Below are 21,860 nucleotides of genomic sequence, written 5' to 3'. Positions count from 1 at the left end.
TTTAAACTATAGTTGAATTAATTCAAATATCAGTATAACAATCAGATAGGAAATATGCTAAAGCCCAATAGAGAATTTTTTTTTTATTTCAAAATAATGTATTCAGGATAATACAGGTCCAGTTTAAAAATATTTCAGGTTAAGTTTCCACATCTGAAAAGAGACCAAATCTATAACTGTACACTGTAGCACTTAGTCATGACAGCCATGTAATTCAACAAAACATTTTACATACAGAAATTCTAACATATATTGAAAACTATTTTCACATTTTCCTACTTTTGTTTTTTTTTTTCATTTTTAAAAATCATACAAGACACTTTATGGCATGACTGGAGTAGACAATAGAGGAAAAGTCCTGTGAACATAAATAGGAAAATAAAATTCTGCTATCAATTAATGTTCTCTGTTAAGGAAAAACATTACTTTAAAAGTGCTAATATTTTCATTGCAAATAGGGGCAGAATATACTTAAATATTAGATAAACCACTTGGTTGAAAAATTTTGCATGATGAAAAGTGACATTTTAACAATTCTAGGTCATTAGAAGGCTTTACATATCAATACACAGATGATATTCTTATATCCTAATATATATGCATAAGTTAACATTGGGTATATGTAAATATTCAGATTCTGGTTACTATGAAATAGTACAAAGATGTTCTTATATTTAATGTAACAAATGAAAGACACTCTTGAGACAAGAGAAAGACAGCTGTTTCCTAGAATTCTATTTAAACCTGACAATTTAAAGGTTGTGTGTGTGTGTATACACGCACATAGCACTGAAAAGGGGATTCAAGAGTTTGCCGACTTTTTAAGTCCTTTCAGTAATGATAGAAGTAGAACTAGGTTTTATCTCAAAGGAAAAACTGTAGGTGACATTCCTATGCTTGAGGTTTAAAACCTTTCTCGGGGCACCTGAGTGGCTCAGTCGGTTAAGCATCTGACTTCGGCTCAGGTCATGATCTCACGGTCTGTGAGTTTGAGCCCCGCGTCGGGCTCTGTGCTGACAGCTCAGAGCCTGGTGCCCATTTCAGATTCTGTGTCTCCCTCTCTCTCTGCCCCTCCCCTGTTCATGCTCTGTCTCTCTCTGTCTCAAAAATAAATAAACGTTAAAACAATTAAAAAAAAATAAAACCTTTCTGAAAAGGGTAGGTTTGTTAAAGTCTTCCTAAAAAAATGCATTTGTTTTTATCATGAGTTTGAATTTCAACTAGAAGAACTGAAAATAACTATTAATCCAAAAGTGCGCTTTCAGAATTTCTACGAGGAATTACATTAACTCAAACCAAACTACAATTTTGGGGAGATCAGATTTAGTAGGAAAGTACATGGTATGGAAATGTACTCCCCCTTTCATCTGGGCTACATGAAGTTTCTACGTCTTACTATGTACTTAGTCTCATAACTGACTTATTTCGTTACTCTTGCAGCATCTTCATAACCTGTCCTGTTGGTTTAATTTAACATAAAATTGCAATAGTGAAATTTGGTCACAGTAGTGGACGTCAAGTTTCCCACTGCTTTGGAAGGAATGGTTTACATTTAAGATGAGCTGTGTTTATAAAATATAACATTGGTTATGAAGCAAAACAAACAACCTTCCTTCCCTATAAAGAGACTTAAAGCTCTTAAAAAATTAAAAAAAAGAAAACAAACATTTCTGAATAAGTCAAAATCAGAATACTGGGATTTTAGTATTAAAAAAATCACCTAATTTAAATGCAATTTGTCAAAAGCATTCCACGTTCTTCATAAAATAGAGCTATTTTAATAAATCATTATGTTCTTACCAAAAACTTTATCACAGTTAAATTATGTGTAAAAAGTTATTGTGTAATTTTAGTTGAATTTGATAGTCTTAAAAAAAAAGCTGTATTCCTGCAACTAAAGAAAATACATACTTAAGGCATTTTTCTTTCAACTGCTTCAGGACAGACACAGTTCAGGCTCCCCACCTAAAACTTGGTCCTAAATCTAATTCATTCCAGCCATAGATGGATCACTCATCCTAAAAGGCCTCTTGAAATACCATCTTTTCCTTGAGGCCTTGTGCATATTCCAGTAGACAAGAGCTGTTCTCTGTGTATTCCTAGGGCCTTTTCAGTCTTTCTCTTGCATAATCCTCACTTCAGCATGCCTTGAGGAATGGTTCATACTGTACAGGTCTCTTTGCTCTGTTAAACTGTACACTCCTCTAGATGAGAGTTGAATGGCATCCGTCTCTGCATCTGAGCAGGCGATTATACACAGGAGGAGCTCAATGTCTGTTGAACAAGTGGAGAAAGTGAGAACAGAGCACGGAGATTAGCACGGGGTGCCCAACTACGGTGTGGGTTTGTTTCCCAAAGTTCACTTGAAAGGAAAGAAACGCTTACTTTGAACCATGGAGAGATAAACATCAAAAATAAACTGTCTGGTTTAAATACCCACAGAGAAATAATACATTTGGAGCAAGAGGCTCCTAGGAATTGTTAAAAGAAATAGAAATGTGTATAAAAGGAGGAGACATTTAGCTTTATTTTTTTATTTATTTTTTTTTTTGGTCAAAATGTCCCTCAGTCATTGTAACCTATGAAGTTTACAAGTAGTTAAAATTTCACATATTAAACCACGTAGATTTGGTTAGAGAAGGCTTTCAGAGATTACTTAATGAGTTAACAGTGCAAATACTGGCTTGCTTCATGAGAATCTTACCATGGGCTTTTCTGCCCCCTTAAAAGAAAAATCTTAAAACTCTCCAGTTTTAACACAACAGAAGATAAATATCTATGAAGGAAAACAAATTCCACAGCATTCCATACAGATTTCCAAACAGTCTGATGATTCACAACAGGCATCCATGATGCCACAATCCATGTCACAAGGGCAGTTACAGTCATCTCCCATTTCATCTCCACAGCAACAGCAGCAGGCTTCTGAGGTGCAGATGCCACACGAAGCTTGGCCCAGGACAATATTGCAGAGGGTCAGGAATTCACAGAACAAGCAGGCCAGGATACAGTGGACACAGCAATCTTCATTTTCAGTTGGGAAGGGACCACATATGAGAGAGAGAATGAACACAATTACATAAGTCAGCAACGGACGGAATTAATAAGAATTGATCAAAATAAGGAATCCGGAACGCAGTGACAGGCACTCCTAGAAGTCTTTCCGGGGGCTGGAAGCTCACAAAGAAACTTAAGTTAAATTTTCGAGGAGGAATCTTGAGACGTAGGTATTGCATTCAGGGGGAAAAACAAACAAACAAACAAAAAAAACAAATAGATCATTGTTGTGTATACTGCTGCGTGCTCACAGGTTAGATTTCATGTCACTTTTATACATTGTGCCGTGGTCCTGGTCCTAGGTTCCGCTTCTCTGTGTCTCTCACCCATCGTCCCTATATGCTACTGCTCTCTATAACAGAGGCTCAAACAATTCTGCAACAGTAAAGTCCTTTAGAAATAGAAATTTGACTGCTCCACCCACCTGCTCCAAAATCGGAAGGAAAAAAAAAATTCAATAGGATACATTCAGTATATTATTGAGTACATCATGATGTATAAGGTACTTGAAATGTTCTAAAGAGCTAACGAGCTAGATTATCATGATATTAAGAAACTAGTGTTTAACTGGCACTAAGCCAGTTCTATTCAGTATGCCTTCAAACAAATACTCCTATTTAACCACTCGTAACATTTCTGCCCTTAACTTTCTTTTTTTTTTTTTTTTTTAATTTTTTTTTTCAACGTTTATTTATTTTTGGGACAGAGAGACAGAGCATGAACGGGGGAGGGGCAGAGAGAGAGGGAGACACAGAATCGGAAACAGGCTCCAGGCTCTGAGCCATCAGCCCAGAGCCTGACGCGGGGCTCGAACTCACGGACCGCGAGATCGTGACCTGGCTGAAGTTGGACGCTTAACCGACTGCGCCACCCAGGCGCCCCCTGCCCTTAACTTTCTATTCTGCTGGGGAAAGCTTGTATTTCAAAGCTGAAAGTGGAACCTACAAAACTCACTTGACATTGAAGAACCTTTAACTGAGTATTCTGAATACCCTAAGAATATTACTGATCATTAGATTATTTATGTATTAATCATAAACTACACCATATATCAAACTATCTGTAATGGATCTATCGATTTTAAAGGGGGGAAAGAATGGTCATCCCACCTAGACTCAGAAGTAGAGGGTTATATCTTTGAAGCCTCCTTTAGTCCCTTTCTAATAACTGTATTTTCCTCTCCTGAGATATGATCAATGTCTTGAGTTTTGACTCAATCTTTCCCTTACTTACCATTGTACTTTTTGCAACAGTGAATGTGTAAACATCCCTACATAGCCGATCAGAAGGGAAATGATACCTTATGAATTCCTGGGAGTAGCATTTTTTGCTCAACACTTTGTTTCAGATTTCCCCTCACTGATTCATGTCACTATAGTTCACTTATTTTCCAGGTGTTGAGTATCCCAACTGGTTTAATATGCCATAATTTATTTATCTGTACTATTTATGAATATCTTTGTCATTTCCAGTGTTTCTGCTACTCCAAACATTACTGTTGGGAATGGTTTTGTGCAAGTGTCTGAGAACATACATGATATATAACTAGCAGAACTGCTGGCTCATGGGATATGCAAACGGGTTGTCCAAAGCGATTGCTCCAGAGTTTACTCGCACAAACCAAGTTTGAGAATGCTCACTGTCTGCATCCTCACCAATCTTGGGAACTGTCATACTTTCATATATGCCCATCAGGTGAGTGCGAAATGGCATCTCATGGTGGTTTTACTTTGTATTTACTTACTTACTAGTAAGTTGGGACATCTTTTCATGTTTGGCCATTCATGCGGTCTCTTCTTGGAAACACGTGTTCAGGATGTTCATGTTTTCCCCTCATTTTTCTATTAAGTTGTGCTTTTACTGATTTGGAGAAGTTCTCCATAGGTTCAAGATACCAATCCTTTCTCAAAAATGACTGTGGCTTTTCTTAGGTTATGTGGCTTTTCTTAGGTTAAAGTAAAATAAGAGACAGATGAGTGAATTTTCAGACCTTGAGAGTTAAATAAAGAGAAATCCAAATCAAATCTTGTTGTTAGCTAGAGATATGGGATTGATTATATGGCTAAGGAGGCATTAACAAGATCTGGTAACAGAATGAAATAAAAAGTTTTAATGGCTGATTCAAAAGAAGGGGAGTCCAGCCCTGCCGATAGGGAGGGAGAAAGAGAGAGGGAGAAGAAGGCAACAATCAGGAGGGAGAGACTGAATGTGATGAGTAAGAAATCAACAGCCTTCAGAATAATTCCAAACTAAACAGCTCATTGCTACTCACAGAATGTCTCTATTCGTTGGCGAATGAAAATCCCTTCCTGATTTTAGATGATGACAGTTGTCATACAGAAATAAGCCCTAAGTCCAAAATAGGATCTGTCCAAATTCCTATTTTAGCCAACAAGATTCACAGATCAATTTAAGTCTGTTAAACCCCCTTTGTATTTTTAGTAAACAAAATGAAAAAACGAAAGTTCTTAGCTGTAAATAGATCAAATACTCCTTTCTAGCCTATCTTCTACAACCAAATGTGATTTCTGTAACTAATAGGTATGAGTGGTTGTCTTTCATAGAATGGGAAGCCTAGCATAAATAAAGGAAAATTATTTATTTTCATATTAAGAAATATGGTACTTAGAGAAAATGTTTTGATTATTTTTTAAAAAACTATTTTAGATACTTTGTACTGATCTCTATTTAAGGCTTTTTCCAAATATTACTTCACTTAACTTTAATAATACTCTCAAGAGGCAGCCTTGGTATTATCCATGTTTTACCAATATAGACGTAGAGAAAATTGAGAACATTTGCCCAGAGTCATACAGGCTGTAAGGAACAGAGTCGGGGTGAGAACCACATGGTTCGCAGGGAAAGGCCCTGCTCTAATCCAGCATGCTGTGTTGACCGCAGGGGTGGACCGCTTGGTTCATCTTCCTTGGGGGAAGATCAGTTATAAACCCCCACCTTCCTGATTTGTCTTGATCTGTTTTTAGCCTTGATTCATGTCCCTTTCCTTTCTAAAGATGATTCTGAATTTCACCTTGAATGAAGAGTTGATAGTAGAGGTTAACCTTCAACAACTAAGAGCAAAGTTTATGAGCTGGAGAACTGATACACTGCCAGTAACACTGTGGAGACAGACATCAGAAGGTGGGCAGCCAAGAGAGCAGGTCTCAAAAGACACAAATCTGTACATGTAAAACGTAAACATTAAAGTCCACAGTTACAGGAACAAAAGCAGTGAACAGATTATGTAGGGATTCTGGTACAACATGGTAATGACACAGGTTTTAAAAGAATCAATTCTTTAGGTAAATACTAAAACTAAAAAAATAAAAATAAAAAAAGACATCCTCTTAGAACATAGGTCCTACATAATTCACTAGAAAACCATTTTGAGCTACTCTGAAAAACCAATCTATTAAAGGGCACCTTGAAAAAAGCCACAAACCAAACTGCACCTTAGAGATTAAAGTGATGTTAAATATGGTGCATTTACAGGGGCGTGTACCACAAACACAGTCCTTACCTGTACTTGACAAGAACTTCCGAGGTATGAAAACAACAAAAGAAACAAAAGGATCCCTGGATCCTATCAAATCAATTTCATAATCTAATTTTTATTCCTTGTCCAAAACATTTCTTTTCGTTGGGTTCTAGAAAGAGCAGTTTGTGACTGGGGCAATGAAAAGGTTAAACTGAGACAAAATAGCTGACAGAGTTTCTTCCATTGTCACCCCCACCACCCCCAGAGGAATCAAGAATCATAAGAGGCATTACAATGTTGGTTTTATCTGAAGCAAAGAGAAGATTCTAAGAATTAGCAAACTAAGAAGACTTCAATAGAGACACTTTGAAAAAGAAGAGTTGTCTGCATCGATGATAGTTCACAGTCAGAAATAATTTCTCCCCCCTGTTCTTGAGGTTTTTCATTTTTATGGTTTTATTCAGTCATACTTGCAGTTTTTGCCAAAAGCATTTAACCTCTGAGAAGCCAACTAGGTTCTGGGAAGGATGCCTGTCCCAAACTGGGCCAAGCGAGAATTGCACAATTCAATGTGCTAGTGAGAGGGGAACTCAGCGCAAGACTGACAGCTACTGTAAATTGAGGAACACAAAGGCACATACCAGCAGCCAAGTATCTTGCAAGAAAGCATAAAAGGAAAAGTTTAGTGCAACATTTGATTTAAGAAAACCAAAACTGTTATGAATGACTGCAGACACAAACCCAAACAAAATCTGAATCCTATAAAGGTTCATCAGTGTTAAACCCCTGCAGCTGGTCTAGCTGGAAAACATCTGGCTGCCCCAGGCCTTGAAGGCAACAACAGAAACCTACTTCAACAGCATCTTAGGTGACTATGGAAATGGCCGTGACTGGCCCAAGGGGCTTTGGTCTGTTTAAAACGACACCAAAGACTCATTTTGCTAAGAACATGTTAATTTAATAATGAAATGATCCCAGATTGATTTCCCTAATCATAGGTGGCCCCAAATGCTCAGAAAATAGGGGGGAGAGCCATCAGAAAACTCTCTGCACAGTACATTCAGCTCTGTTATAAATGAGTCTATTACATTTCTTGAGTTTTCTTTTTTTAAGATGTGGTATGACAGATGCTCTGAATTTCTTGGAACAAAGACCCCAAACAGCAGAGTACTGGGAAGCGCAGAGCAGTGAATTCTGAGAACAACCCACAAAACAGATTTGTATGTGGTTTATCTCGACTAATCTCTAATAACGTTTCCTATGTCTTCAATGCTTGAAACGACTTTCTTACTTAACCAAGTCCCCAACAAGTAAACTATATACTGAGAAACAGAAGTTTGTTAACATTGTTAACAGGCTAACAGGATGCCAAAAAGCAATTGCAGATTAGAACATGAGCAGTCAATTATGCATAATTAGTCATTTGATAACTGCACAGAGACCAAACCTGACTTCACACCCAAAGCTACAGAGAACCCCCAGGTGTTCCCATGTCTTGACCTGCTAAGGCTCACAACTAAGGGGGCGTGCAAAGGGGCTCCCCGTACAGAGGATGCCTGATTGGTTGGTGGCATTCTTCTTCCCAGACACTGCTTGACTGCAACTGTTGTTTCTCAAGGCAAAACCAGAAACCAGGCTAGAAGTGGGGGTTAGTAATCCTGAATTGCAGCCAGGATGGCTAAGTTAGTATCTGGCCTATGTGAAAAGTTAGCTGTGAGGGATGAGACACAGACATCTCCAGGGAGTTGTGCTCCTCAAGTGTTCATAGGGGCAGGAGATATTTACTAATACAGCACGGTAGCTCAGCTCCAAGTAGCTCTGAGTCTCCCAGCCAGAGGACGCACAGCGTTCTGGCCTACAGCCCTAGAATGACCCGCTGCCTGCATAAATTGGCCTGAAGCGTACCTCCTACACAGAACTCTCTGGCGCACTGCTGTCCCCGTGAGGCCATGCATCTTAGCCAGAACACAGTCAACATTTTCCTAGTGGGGAAGAAAGGGAGTTAGGTCAGGAGGTAAAGGAAAGAGAAGAGCGATATTTTCCACTGCAGTACAAAGAAGACCACACTTAGGAAAACCGAACAATTCTCTTTACTATTATCTTTCCTTTCGGCAAACTCCAAAGAACCTTGGGGAAAAAAAAGAGCACCGTTCTCCCACACCCCAGAAAGGGACTCCTTGATAATTTTCCTAGCACACGTCCAAATTCTGGATTCCATCCTGTACCTATGAGAGGTGCATTTGCATTTTACATTACAGTAGGTGGAAGGTACAGATTTTTTTGCTTCTCTTATCCGTTTATTCTGCGGCATGCTCCATGGTTGATTCATTGAACATTCCAAACTCTCTAAGAGATTTGATCCAGTAATCGTCAGTCATTACTTAACTGTAGGACTGAGTCAAGTAGTCCTTTGTAAAGAGTCGCATCTTACAAAGTCTAGGAACATAACATATACACCTGAACACCTTCCCCTCCACCTCAGGAGCTGTACACAGAAATCTGAAGAGGACTAAAAGCTCAGTTAGTAGACGTGTTTATGTAAAGCATTTTACATGTTTAAAACATTTTCTGTTGTTGTCTACATGCCATTACATGTAGTTAAAATATGGGAAGAGAAGAGGGTAAACAAAAGCTAAAAAATATAGGTGGTGCACATAACATGTACATTAACTTACCGAATCCCTACAACGCTAAGATCACAAATTTGATAGCTGGTAATAACAATACTGTCCTCAGAGGGTTACAGTGAAGATTATTGATTAAGCATCTGAATCTTGGTTACCACTCAGGTCATGATCTCACAGTTTGTGAGGTTGAGCCCCACATCACCAGGCTCAGCCCTAGCAGTGCAAAGCCTGCTTGGGATTTTCTTTCTCCCCTTTGCTGCTCCTCCCTTCCTTACTCCCTCCCTCCCCGCCCCCCCCCCCGTCCCTCCCCCTCTCTCTCTCCCTCTCTCAAAATAAACTTAAAAAGTACTCAAGAAGGGATTTATCATGTAATTCTTATTAAATGTTGTTACTGTGATAGCTATGAAGATAATAGAAAAATATTTATTTTAGGGAGGCCCCACGTCTCTACCTACCAATAGACTTCATTCACTCTGATTACTACACCAAAATTGGGCCATTCCATTTTAAACTAAGGAGGTTTTATAAAAGGCTTAGTTCATAGTTGAAACACTTGAAAACAGAGACCCAAAATGGCAACTTTAAGAGACAGAATCTGCGGGAGTGAAGCAGAAATCTGCCCAGAAAAAAATTAGTAAATCTTGTGTTTGACTACAGCAGAAGACTTAAAATAATCATCTTTTCCCATATTTAAATGATCCATTTATTTTCTCAGGAAGTTAGAAGGCATAAACACAGTAAGACTACACTTTATCTGAACCTATTCAATGCTGATTTTATTCAGCCAGCCAGTTGGAGTATCTCTAATCCAAAAAGTTCAATAAAGAAGTTGAATATAACTCTTAGAGAACCAAATCCACTTTAGACCTTAAAAGCATTTTCCTAGAAAGAATATGTCTGACAGTGTCTCCTAAAATTGGTCACAATGGCATCTATGACTAGGAAAAAAATACACTTTTTCATTAATACTAGAGGATTTACGTTCTTATGACTGTGTAAAAATGATCTAAGGAATGTCTCCACAAACCTTAATGTTTTTCCCATTTTTCACAACTGTGACTATTTCACAATTACCATTTCAGTTTCCCCTCTGATCTGTGCATGCCTAAATACTGCACAAGGTACTGTTATGAAAAGAAATCTGTTTAAGTCAAATAGTACCTAATAGGGTGATCCTGCAAAAGGTGCTGGTGGTGATGATAAGAACAGTAAAATAACACCTTACTGTATCACATGCTTTTTATGTATTTATATTTATTGAGGTATAATTGACAGACTAAATTCTCCTGAAACCAATATTGCACTGTATGTTAACTAGAATTTAAATAAACATTTGAAATGAAAAAAAACCATATAACCTATTAGTTTCAGGTGTACAACATAATGACTCAATATATCTGCACTGTGAAATGATCACCACGATGTCTAGTTAATATCTGCCACTCTAGTTTTTTTCCTTAGGAGAGCTTTTTCGTATCTACTCTCTAAGCAACTGTTAGATATGCAATATATTAACTATAGTCAGCATGGTGTACATTACATCCCCATGGCTGATTTATTTTATAAGTGAAGTTTGTGACTTTTGGACTCCTTCATTCATTTTACCATGTGCACCCCCTGCCTCAGGCCACCACCAATCTGTTCTTTACGAACTCATGGTTTTTGTTTTAGATGCCACATATGACTGAGATCATATGGTATTTGTCTTTTTCTGACTTACACACTTAGCATAATGCCCTCAAGGTCCATCCATATTGTTGGAAAGGTAAGATTTCTTTCCTTTTTTTATGGCCGAATAACGTTCAGTTGTGTGTGTGGGTGTGTGTGTGTGCGCACACACACACACACAAATATATCCTATATATATCCATCACATCTTCTTTACCCACTCATCCATTGAGAAACATTGTTTCTATATCTTGACTATTATAAATAATGCTGCAGTGAACATGGGGGTGGATATATCTTTCTGAATGAGTCTTTTCATTTCTTTTGGATAAATACCCAGAACTAGAATTAGTAGCTCATATGGTGGTTCTGTTTCTAATCGCTGAGCAACCTCCATACTCTTTTCAATTGTGGCTAAACAAATTTACATTCCCACCAATAGTGCACTTTTTCCCATAACCTCAACAATACTTGATATTTCTTGTTGCTAATAGCCAATCTGACAAGGTCGAGGTGGTATTTCATTATGGTTTTAATTATATTTCCCTGACGATTAGTGATGTTGAGAGCCTTTTCTTGTACCTGTTGGCCACTTGTATATCATCTTTGGAAAAATATCTATTGAGATCTTCTGCCCATTGTTAATCAGATTGTTGGGATTTTTTTTGCTTTTGTATTGTAAGAATTCTGTCTATATTTTGGATATTAACTCCTCATTATATAGGTTTTGGAAATATTTTCTCCCATTCGATAGGTTATGATTTTGTTTTGTTGGATTCCTTTGCGGGGCGGAAGCCTTTTAGTTTGATGTAGTCCCACTTGTTTATTTTAGGCTTGTTTTTGGTGTCAAGTCTAAAATCTTAGCACAAAAATAGAAGTCAAGGAGTAGCTTCCTGAGTATGTGTTCTTCTAGGAATTTTATGGTTTCAGATCTTATAGTCTTTCATCTATTTGGAGTTAACGCTTGTGTATGGTACACAATAGTGATCCAGTTTCATTCTTGTGCATACGGCTGTCTAGTTTTTCCAGTACCATTTACTGAAGAGACTTCTACTCATTGCATATTCTTGGCTTGCTGTCAAAAATTAACTGACCATATATACATGGGTTTATTTCTGGGCTCTCTGTTCCACTGATCCATGTGTCTGTTTTTATGCCAATACCATCATGTTCTGATTACCATAGTTTTGTAATATAGACTGAAATCAGAGAGTGTGATGCCTTCAGCTTTGTTGTTCTTTCTCAAGATTGCTTTGGCTATTCAGAGTCTTTTGTAGTTCCAAACAAACATTAGGATTATTTCTACTATTAATGTCCTTGCCATTTTGATAGGGATTTCATTGAAACTGTAGATTGTTTTGGGTAGTAAGGACATTTTAACAATATTCTTCCAATCCATGAGCACAGAATATTTTCATACAGATTTAAATTATCTTAGGTTTCTTTCACCATGTCTGGTAGGTTTTCAGTGTATAAGTCTTTTACCTCCTTGGTTAAATTTATTCCTGTGTATGTTATTCTCTGATGCATTTTTAAATAACATTATTTTCTTAATTTCTCTTTCTGATAGTTTGTTATTAATGTATAGAAATGCCACAGATTTTTCATACTGATTTTGGATCCTGCAACTTTACTCAATTTGCTGATTAGGTCTAAGTTTTCTGAAGGAGACTTTACGGTTTTCCACACATATCTGTGTCATCTGCAAATGGCAATAGTTTTACTTCTTACTTTCCAATTTGTATGTCTCCTGTTTCTTTTTCCTGCTTAATTGCTCTGGTTGGAATTTACCATGTTGAATAAAAGTTGTGAGAGTGGGCATCCTTGTTTTATTGTTGGTCTTAGAGGAAAAACTTTCAAGTTTTTCACCATTGAGTATGATGTTAGCTGTGGACTGGTCATATATGGCTTTTACTGTGTTGAGATACATACCCTCTGTACACAATTGTTGAGATTTTTTATCATAAATTTATTTTGAATTTTGTCAGAGGTTTTATGTACCTATAGATGACATTTTATTAAAATGGTATATACTTTATTTTATTATCCTTCATTTTATTAACATGGTATACACATTGATTTGCAGAAACTGAACTGTCCTTGCATCTCCGGAGTAAATCCTATCTGATCATAATCTCTGATCTTTCAACTGTACTGTGAATTTTGTTTGTTGTTTTTTTGTTAAGATTTTCCCATGTATGTTTACCAGGGATACTGGCTTGTAATATTTTTTCTTTTTTTGTGGCATCCTTGTGTTGTTTTGTATCAGGGTAATGCTAGTCATATAAAAAATGAGTTCTATTATTTTGGGAGAGTTTGAGAAGGATTGGTGTTAATTCTTTAAATATCTGGTAGAAATCACCGGTGAACCCATCTGGTCCCGACTTTTGTTTGGTGGGAGATCTTTGATTACTGATTCAATCTCCTTAGTAGTAATCAGTCTATTCAGGTTTTCTATTTTATTGTGATAAAATAAATAGGTTTATTAGTTACAGTAATAATAAATAAACCTGGTAAATTTATGTTTCTGAGAATTTATCCATTTCTTCTAGATGCTCAAATTTGTTGGCATGTAATTGTTCATAGTAGTCTCTTACAATCTTTTGTATTTCTATGATATCAGTTGTAATGTCTCCTGTTTCATCTATTGAAGAGGATTTTTTGAGGTTTTTTTTTTTTGGTGAATTTAAAGGTTCATCAATTTTGCTTATCTTTTCAAAGAACTAGCTCTTGCTTTCATTGGTCATTTTATTGTTTTTGTAACCTCTATTTCATTTACTTCCACCTGATCTTTGTTATTTCTTCCTTCTACCAACTTTGTTCTTCATGTGTTTTTCTAATGCTTTGAGGTGTAAAGTTACACTGTTTGAATTTTTATTTCTTGAGGTAGACATTTATCATTATGAACTTCCCTTGTAAAACTATTTTTGCTGCATCCATTAGTGTTGCTGTGTTGTACTTCTATTTTCATTGTCTTGGGGTATTTTTTAATTTCTCCTTTGACCCACTGGCTGTACGGTAGAATGTTATTTAATTTCCATATATTTGCGAATTTTCCATTTTTCTTGTAAATGATTTCTAATTTCATACCACTGTGGTTTGAAAAGTTGCTTAATATGATTTCAATCTTCTTGAACTCATTTAGAATTATTCTGGGGCCTAATAGGCTCTATCATGAAGAATATTCTATGGGTACTTGTAAAGAATGTATACTCTTGTTACTTTTGTGTGTAATGCCGTGTGTATATCTGCTGAGTCTATCTGGTCTAATGAGCTGCTTAAGGACAATGTTTCCTTATTGATTTTGTGTCTGGATGATCTATCTATTGAAAGAGGTATTAAAAGCCTGTACTATTATTGTTATTTCTCCACTTGGGTCTATAAATATTTGTTTTATATATTAGGTGTTCCTGTGTGGGTGCTTAAATATTTACATATGCTATATTCTTTTGTTGGACTACCTTTTTTATCATATGATTATCTTATCTTTTTTTACAGTCCTTGTTTTAAAGTCTGTTTTGTCTGATATATATACAGTTACTCCATCTTTCTTTTGGATTCAATTTGCATGGAAGATCTTTATCCATCTCTTCACTTTTAAGTCTATGTAACTTTACATCTGAAGTGAGTCTTTTGTAGTCAGCATACTGATGAGTCTTGTGTTTTCGTACCACCATTCTTTTAATTGAAGAATTTAGTCCATTTATATTTAAAATAATTATTGATAGGTATGTACTTACTGCCATTTTTTACAATTTATTTATTTACTTAGCCACCTAGCTGCCCCTGCCATTTGTTAATTGTTTTTTTTTTTTTTTTTTTTAATCTGTTTTGTAGTTCTGTTTCTTTCTTTCACTTGGTCTTTTCCTTTGTAACTTGATGATTTTCTGTAGGTGGTTATGCTTAGATTATTCTTAGATATGCTTCATGTTTTTCATATTTTGCTGTGTGTCTACTACAGGTTTTTGCTTTGTGTTATTAAGAGGCTTACATATAATGAACATATCCAACAGCCTATTTTAAGTTTATAACTTAAGCATTAATGCATTCTAAAGCTCTACATTTTTACTTTCCCCCTCTTTTTTGATGTCACATTTTACATCTTTTTATCTTAACTACTTATTGTGGTTATAGTGAGTTTTACTACTTTTGTCTTTTAACCCTCATACTAGCTTTACAAGTGATCTGCCATGTTTACATTAGATTATTTTGAACTTCACATTTACGTTTACCACTGAGATTTATACTTTCATGTTTTCCTGTTAGTAATTAGTGCCCTTTTTCTCCAGCTTAAAGAGTTCCTTTAACATTTACTGTAAACCAGGCTTAGCTTTTATCTGTCTAGAAAATTCTTTCCTGAAATCCAGAATGACAACTTTGCTGGAGAGTGTTCTTGGTTACAAGTTTTTTTCTTTCAGCACTTGAAATAAATGATGCCACTCCTTTCTCTCTGGCAAAGTTTCTGCTGAAAAATCTGAGGATAGTCTATAGGGGTTCCCTTATACATATACTTTTCTTTTGCTGCTTTTAAGATTACCTCCTTCAACTTTCGACATATTAATTATGATGTGTCTTGGTGTGAGTCTCCTTGAGTTCATCTTATTTGGCAATCTCTCAGCTTCCCTATCTGGGTACCTGTTTTCTTCAAGATGTTAGGGAAATTCTCAGCCACTACTTCTTGGAATAATTTTTCTGCCCCTTTCTTCTCTCTCTGTGATCCCTTTAATGTCACTGTTGGCCCACTCAGTGTTGTCACATAACTCTCTTAAGCTATCTTAACTTTTCCATTCCTTTTTTCTATGCACTGATGAGGTGAGCTCTGCTGCCCTGTTTTGAAACTCCCTGATCTTTTCCTCTGCTTCATAGTTTGCTGTTGAATTCTTCCAGTATATTTTTCAGTTTGGTTTTGTATTCTTGAGCTGTGTGACTTCCATCTGGTAATGTCTTATATCTCTGTGTTCTGTGTCCACTCATTCATCTCCCAAGTTTGGTGAACATGTTTGAAACCATTATTTTGAACTCTTTGGCAGGTAAACCACTTATCTCCATTTAATTAAGAACTTTTTCTTAGGGTTTATCTTCTTCCTTTTTAAACATATTCCTCTTTTTCACTTTTATTGACTCTCTGTGTTGGCTTCTGTGCATTAGATAAAACAGCCACCTTGCCCGGTCTGAAGAAATGGCTTTGTGTAGCTGGTACATCTTGTTCAACCATGTCCTAGCTTGTGGTTGTCTCTCAAACCTTTGTGATTGTCCAAAGTGTTTTATTTATTTATTTATTTTTGGCTCCCAGTGGTTGAGGATGCGCTAAGACTTACTGGTGTCCCAAAGGGGAAGAAATCAGTCAGCACCTAGATTAAGGCTATTTGGAAAATGACCCCCCTCCCCCGCAGCAGTGGTTTGTAAAGTACGCAAACATATATAATCTTGTGGCACTAAAACTATAAATCCCACTGGTTTCCAAGGCCAGGTGATCTAGAGGTGTCCACTGGTGGCAGTCACAAAAATCAGGGCACTAGCTGGGTATACAAGTTTCTTTTGGGAGGATACTGGTTATCTGGAGCAAGGCAAAGGGAGAGCTTAAAGACGGCACTCACAGGCCGTTTCTCTGGAAGTGCATACAAGTAGGCCCCTACATATGTGCCCAACCTGAAGCCTGCCCAAAGCCAAAGGTCATGTTAAGCAAATAGGACTGACTCCCTTGCAGAGACTGGGGGTATGTCTCAGTCTGCTATCTGTGCAGTGCCTCTGGAGTGGCAGCTGGCCAAGAGCAGTCTCTCCTGTGTTAGTCTGTGGGACCCAGGAACACAGGCCCTGCTATCCACCACAGCTAGGCGATCGAATGGTGTCCCTGGGCACCAGATGTGTATAAGCTCATCTTCTCCCAGAGATACTGGCATTCTGCAGGACAAAGCTAGTGTTCACCTTCCAAGGTGAACCCAGATTACAGTGAGTTAGTCAGAACAACCTCCCTGAGATAGAGCCCGCCAGCTTCAGATCTGAGTATCCTGGCGATTTCCTAGACGTGTGTTAAGTCAGGTGCTTGCCCCTCACACTGACACTTTATTTTAAAGAGTATCTGCTTGACCTACGGTCTGGGCACCCCTCAATCCGCTGCCTCTCTACTGGGCCCAGGGCATGTGGGTCCGCACGCACAAGCCCATTACTAGCCACTTCCCGGTTCGACACAGTCTTTTGGGTCTTCGGGATATAAGCTGCACTGGTTTACAAAGCTAGATGTTTGGGGGTTCTTCTATCAGATACAGTCTTAAAAGTCAGGGTGCTGAATGTGGGGTTCAAACTCTTTGCTCTTCAGGGAGAGGCTCTAGGTTTTGAGTTCCATCCTGTCATTGTGCCGGTGTGAGCTTTAATCTCAGCCTCTCCTGCTTGCTTTAGATGTGGTTGTTGTTTTTTTTTTTTTTTTTTCCTTCTCTGCCGTATGTGAAGGATTCACTTAGCTAGTTTTCAGATTCTTTTCAGAAGAAATTATTCCATATGTAGCTGTAGATTTGGGGTGTTTGTGGGAGGAGGTGAGTTCAGGATCCTACTGTGCCATCTTGAACAAGAACTCCCTATTATCAGATGCTACTAGACTCTTCCTTGGCCCCCAGAATTGGCTAGATCACTTGTGTCATGAGGTCTTTAAGACAGGGTGGGAATAAACAAACACAAGGAGAGGAAGCTGACAGTATTCGAAGGGCTGGGATCTGGAACAATAATTCTCCAGGCACTTGCACCTGTACCATGGAAAAAGGCTGAGAGGCCCTGGTGGTGACTGTTCCTGTAAGCTCCTATAAAGGCAGGGACCGCATCTCCAGCAGGGGGGACAGGCCTCACACAGGCAAGAGCAGCCTTGCCTTGAGAAGGCCCAGGCTGTGCACCCCAGTCCTGGTACAAAAGCCAGGCCCCAACCAAAGAGGCACAGCAGTCTGACAGACACTCCAGGCAAGATGAAGAGGAACAAGCCGAGCGAAATGAGACACCAAAGCGTATTTCAAAGGAGTGCACAGGAGGTAAATCCTGTTATTTATGGAATTAATTTGTGAATCAGTGATGGCATTGTTACTCTTTCCATATCCCTCCCTCTCCACCCATGTTATCTATTAATACCATTTTTTTTGTTTGTTTGTTTAAGCCCCCGATGAACAGGACAGCATGACACTGAAATTATAAGGTATAAATACCTCCACCTTAATTTAGTGTACAAACAATTCCACAGCCAAGAAAATCTATGAACATGTCGTTTGCAAGTACTCTAAAACTGACAAACCTGGTTTTCTCATATAATAAAAATTTTGGAGCCTTGTTATATTACTTTAAATTGTAGAAAAGAAGGTAAAAAAAATAAAAACACTTAGCTGCCTCTCGATGCTGTGCACTTCGTCAGGGCCACCCCCCAATGGCGGGTTCCCTGAGTCACAGCTCATTACCTACTGGGGCAATTCCAGCCAGCAAATGCCAGAATTACTGAAACAGATGCCCCAAGTGTCCGTGGTGGTTGTCTCTCTGTTTGGTTTTGGTGAGGCTTCTAGCAACAGGGAAATGACATTTTTGAGGGCACAAAAATGTTACAATTTATGATCACTCTGCCATCTTCGTGAGTGGCACAGACAGCCAAGTATTATATCCCATTTATCAGGATCTGGAAAACCTATTTCCTAGTCTTGACTCTGTCACTAACTGGCTCTGTGACCTTGAGCAAATGATTTCAGTGTCTAACTTCTTACAGTAAAGAACAAAATAATCTCCAAGTTCTTTCCAGGCACTAAGTTTCTATCAAAGCATAGCTCAGGGTCTTTTCTTGGCTTTGAACAGAACAATTACTTGGCTTAACACGATATTCGAAGTACAGTGGCAAGTTCACAGATGCTCCTGGGTCTCAACCAACTTAGCGTCAACACATATTCAACAGATGGTCAGATGACATGTGTTAGGTGAAGAGAAAGCCAAGGTGGTTCCAGGTAGTGAGGAGGAAATGTAAAGGCACACAGGCAAGAATATGATAGTTTTAGAGATCCAAGTGGCTCAGTGTTGTTGGGGCAGGGAAAACCAAGGAGAAAGCCTTCAACTTTCCATTTCAGAAAGGAGGAGGCAAGAGCAGCATCAGTGATAATATATACCTACCTGACCCCCCCTGACACTGTATTATTGGGGAATATAATGGAAGTGGTCAGATCAGCACGAGTTGCTAAGACACTGGATGAGGCAATGATGGGAACAGAATAGTCAAGTATGACTCCCTGGATTCTGGAGCCATTCACAAAGCAAGAAACATAGACAAATAGTTTAGTTAAAGATACTCTGAAAGCATCATAGGATAATTCTGAAGAAACTCAGATGGAGTTGTCCAAGAGGTGGTTGGAGACACTGGCCTAAGAGCTTAAGGGTCAGGTCTGGGCTAGGGAGCCAGAGTCGCTGAAATGCTTACGGCAAATACAATTATTAAGCTGCCCAGGGAGAATGTCCTGAGCAAAAGGAGAAGAGACGGAAGGGGACAAACAGCATTTGAGAAAAGGACTGAGGAAGAGGGGGTAGGCAGGGCAAACTGGGGACTTAACAAGGGCAAAGAAACTCCAAGAAAGGGAGGTGCCGTGGAAGCAAGAGAGTAAAATATTTCAAGGAGATTGTGTCAAATAGTATGCTTAGCCAGAGAAATTTCAGTGATGTGATAGGGATGAAAGTGAATAGCAGTGGGAGGAGGGGTAATTGAAAAATGAGGAAGTAGAGACCGCAAATGCAGATACCTTTCAAGAAATCTGTACAGGGAAAGCATCTTCTCCCCATGGAGAGGGAGAGAAAGTTTCAGAGAGCTTCATGTAATGAGAGTGGCAACAAAATATAATAGCCATTGTGGAAAATGGAGAGGGCAGGTCTGCTTATCTGCGTAGTTCATTGCAATGTCCTCGTCCCCTAAAGGGTGCCTGCCCCAGAGCAAGCTTGATAATGATTTGTTGAATGAGTCAGGGACATACAGAAGGTTCGCTGAGGGATTCTGAAAATCCAGTTGAGATCTGAGACCATACATCGGTGGTGATGGTGATTTTTATGGAGGTCAAGGTTTCCTCAGTAGTGCTCAGCGTCTTGGTACAGACAGAAGTTGAAAAAGAAAAGGGGTCTAGGTTTTGGTTCTGAAAGGCAGGCATGCCTGAAGGACAGGGTCTCGAGTGGGGAGATTCATCGAGGGATCCAAATATCAATAAGGAAGACAACATCTGGGAGGCCAGGTACATATAATAAGGGTCAAGTGGAGTTCAAGAGCCAGCATATTCATAGTTATTTCTGACTAAAAGTGTAATTTTTAAAAAAGAATAATACTCAAAGGCACTAGATTAGAAAATAACATGGGACTGCTCTATAGAATCTAGTACACAGGCCTGGGCACCTGGCAGATCCTTAAATACCTGTTGACATCATGAAATTCATTTGTATGGCCTCAGGCGAAGATTACTTTTGGTTTTACTTCATCTTCTCCTGTCACTCTACAGAACACATTTTCCAGGAGATATCTACCACAGATGTTGAACAGTTCTTTCTAAAATAACTACTCTTCTGTCATTCCAAGATGCAATTTCTGCATCCCTCACTGAGCATAATTAGAAAAAAAAAATAAACTTCAGCTTCTAGTGTCAACTTTAAATTATGTTATGTTATGGGGATATTATTCCCCAAGAGGTCCAGTTCTTCCAGTCTGATTTCCCAAGAGAATTCAGAGTGGAAATTTAGGCAGGTTTAATATGTCTTTGGAAAACTAGTATATTCATCCATTTTGCTCTTTTCTTTCAATTATCTTCACATTTCCCCCCAAATCCTGGATTTCTCAATCTTTGAGAAGACCACTATTATTTATGTGTATGAATATTTCCCTTTCAAGATAAAGAATACAATTAATTTCCCCTGAGTAAACTGTTTTATAATTACTCACTTTTATTCTTCTAATTGCCTCCTCTACCTACCACCTTCCATTTTCCCTTCAGCCAGGCAGACGCAAAGTAAGGACCAACTACCAAGGTCCAGTGCCGGGAAGAGGGCCATGACGCCACGCTATGTTACAGGTCAATTCAAATCCCTTTGCAAGATTTGCCTGAGAGCCTGGAAACAAAGTTTTCACCAGGTTGTTGACTTTTGATACATTTCCTCTGTTTTGTCTTGTATTTATTTATGGACAGTTAAATTAAGATTACCCAAACCGTGGCATGCAAAACCACGGAAATAATTTTCTCCATTCCTCTATATCCTGATATTGCTGAGTATGACGTGGGTAAAAAATAAATTTTTTTACAAAAGTATGCATGAAGATGTAAACGTGAGAACAACAGTTTCTTGGGAATTTACTATTTAATATTGTTTTTTGACGTGGAAATTTGGGTATGTCTTTTATGCTTATTTCAATTTCATACGAGCAAGAAAAGCTGTTAAAAAATCTGTGTTCTCTGTATTATGAAAATTGCACACAGATATGTAAGGTTGCAAAGGAAATTATACTACAAAGAATGCTTAGGATGCAGCAAAGCAGGATAGAGCAGGTATTCTTGTTTTTTTGTGTCTGCCACTGACATAAAATATAGTTTCAAATGTGTCAAATAAAAACGATTTCAAAGGAAACCAATTATGTTGAAATAGTTACAATATTAAAAGTTGAGGTAGAATAAAAGTAAGTATGTGCTTTTTCTAACACATCAATGACAAGATCCACTGACCTTGTAACTGCTATAATTTTAAAGTAGTGATTAGCATAAACAATTATTTCACGATTTCTGCAGCAATGGTAATAGGATATGAAAATAACAGTGATTGGGGTGCCTGGTGGCTCAGTCAGTTGAGTGTCTGACTCTTGATTTCAACTCAGGTCACAATCTCACAGTCAATCATGAGATTGAGCCCCGAATCAGGCACCAAGCCAAGAGGGGAGCCTGCTTAAGATTCTCTCTCTCTGCCCCCCCCTACTCACATGCATGCTCTCTCTAAAATAAAATTAATAAAAAGAAAATATCAGTGACAAAAGTTACAAGTACTACTAATGCTACTAAAGT

The 21,860-nt window shown here is 38.1% G+C and overlaps 1 protein-coding gene across 2 annotated transcripts in view; it reads right to left on the bottom strand.

The window, feature by feature from the left end:
• Positions 1–213: 213 nt before the first annotated feature.
• Positions 214–21,860, bottom strand: part of MDFIC (MyoD family inhibitor domain containing) — an 87,837-nt gene continuing 66,190 nt past the window's right edge. For both annotated transcript variants that reach the window (XM_030308269.2, XM_030308268.2), the window contains exon 5: positions 214–3,024. In XM_030308269.2, the coding sequence (XP_030164129.1) occupies positions 2,777–3,024 (248 nt within the window). In that variant the 3' untranslated portion in view covers positions 214–2,776. The remainder of the gene's footprint in view (positions 3,025–21,860) is intronic.

Source organism: Lynx canadensis, chromosome A2 (assembly GCF_007474595.2).
Source record: "Lynx canadensis isolate LIC74 chromosome A2, mLynCan4.pri.v2, whole genome shotgun sequence".
In the NCBI taxonomy this organism is placed as follows: Eukaryota; Metazoa; Chordata; class Mammalia; order Carnivora; family Felidae; genus Lynx; species Lynx canadensis.
This window is presented reverse-complemented; position numbering and strand designations above follow the sequence as displayed.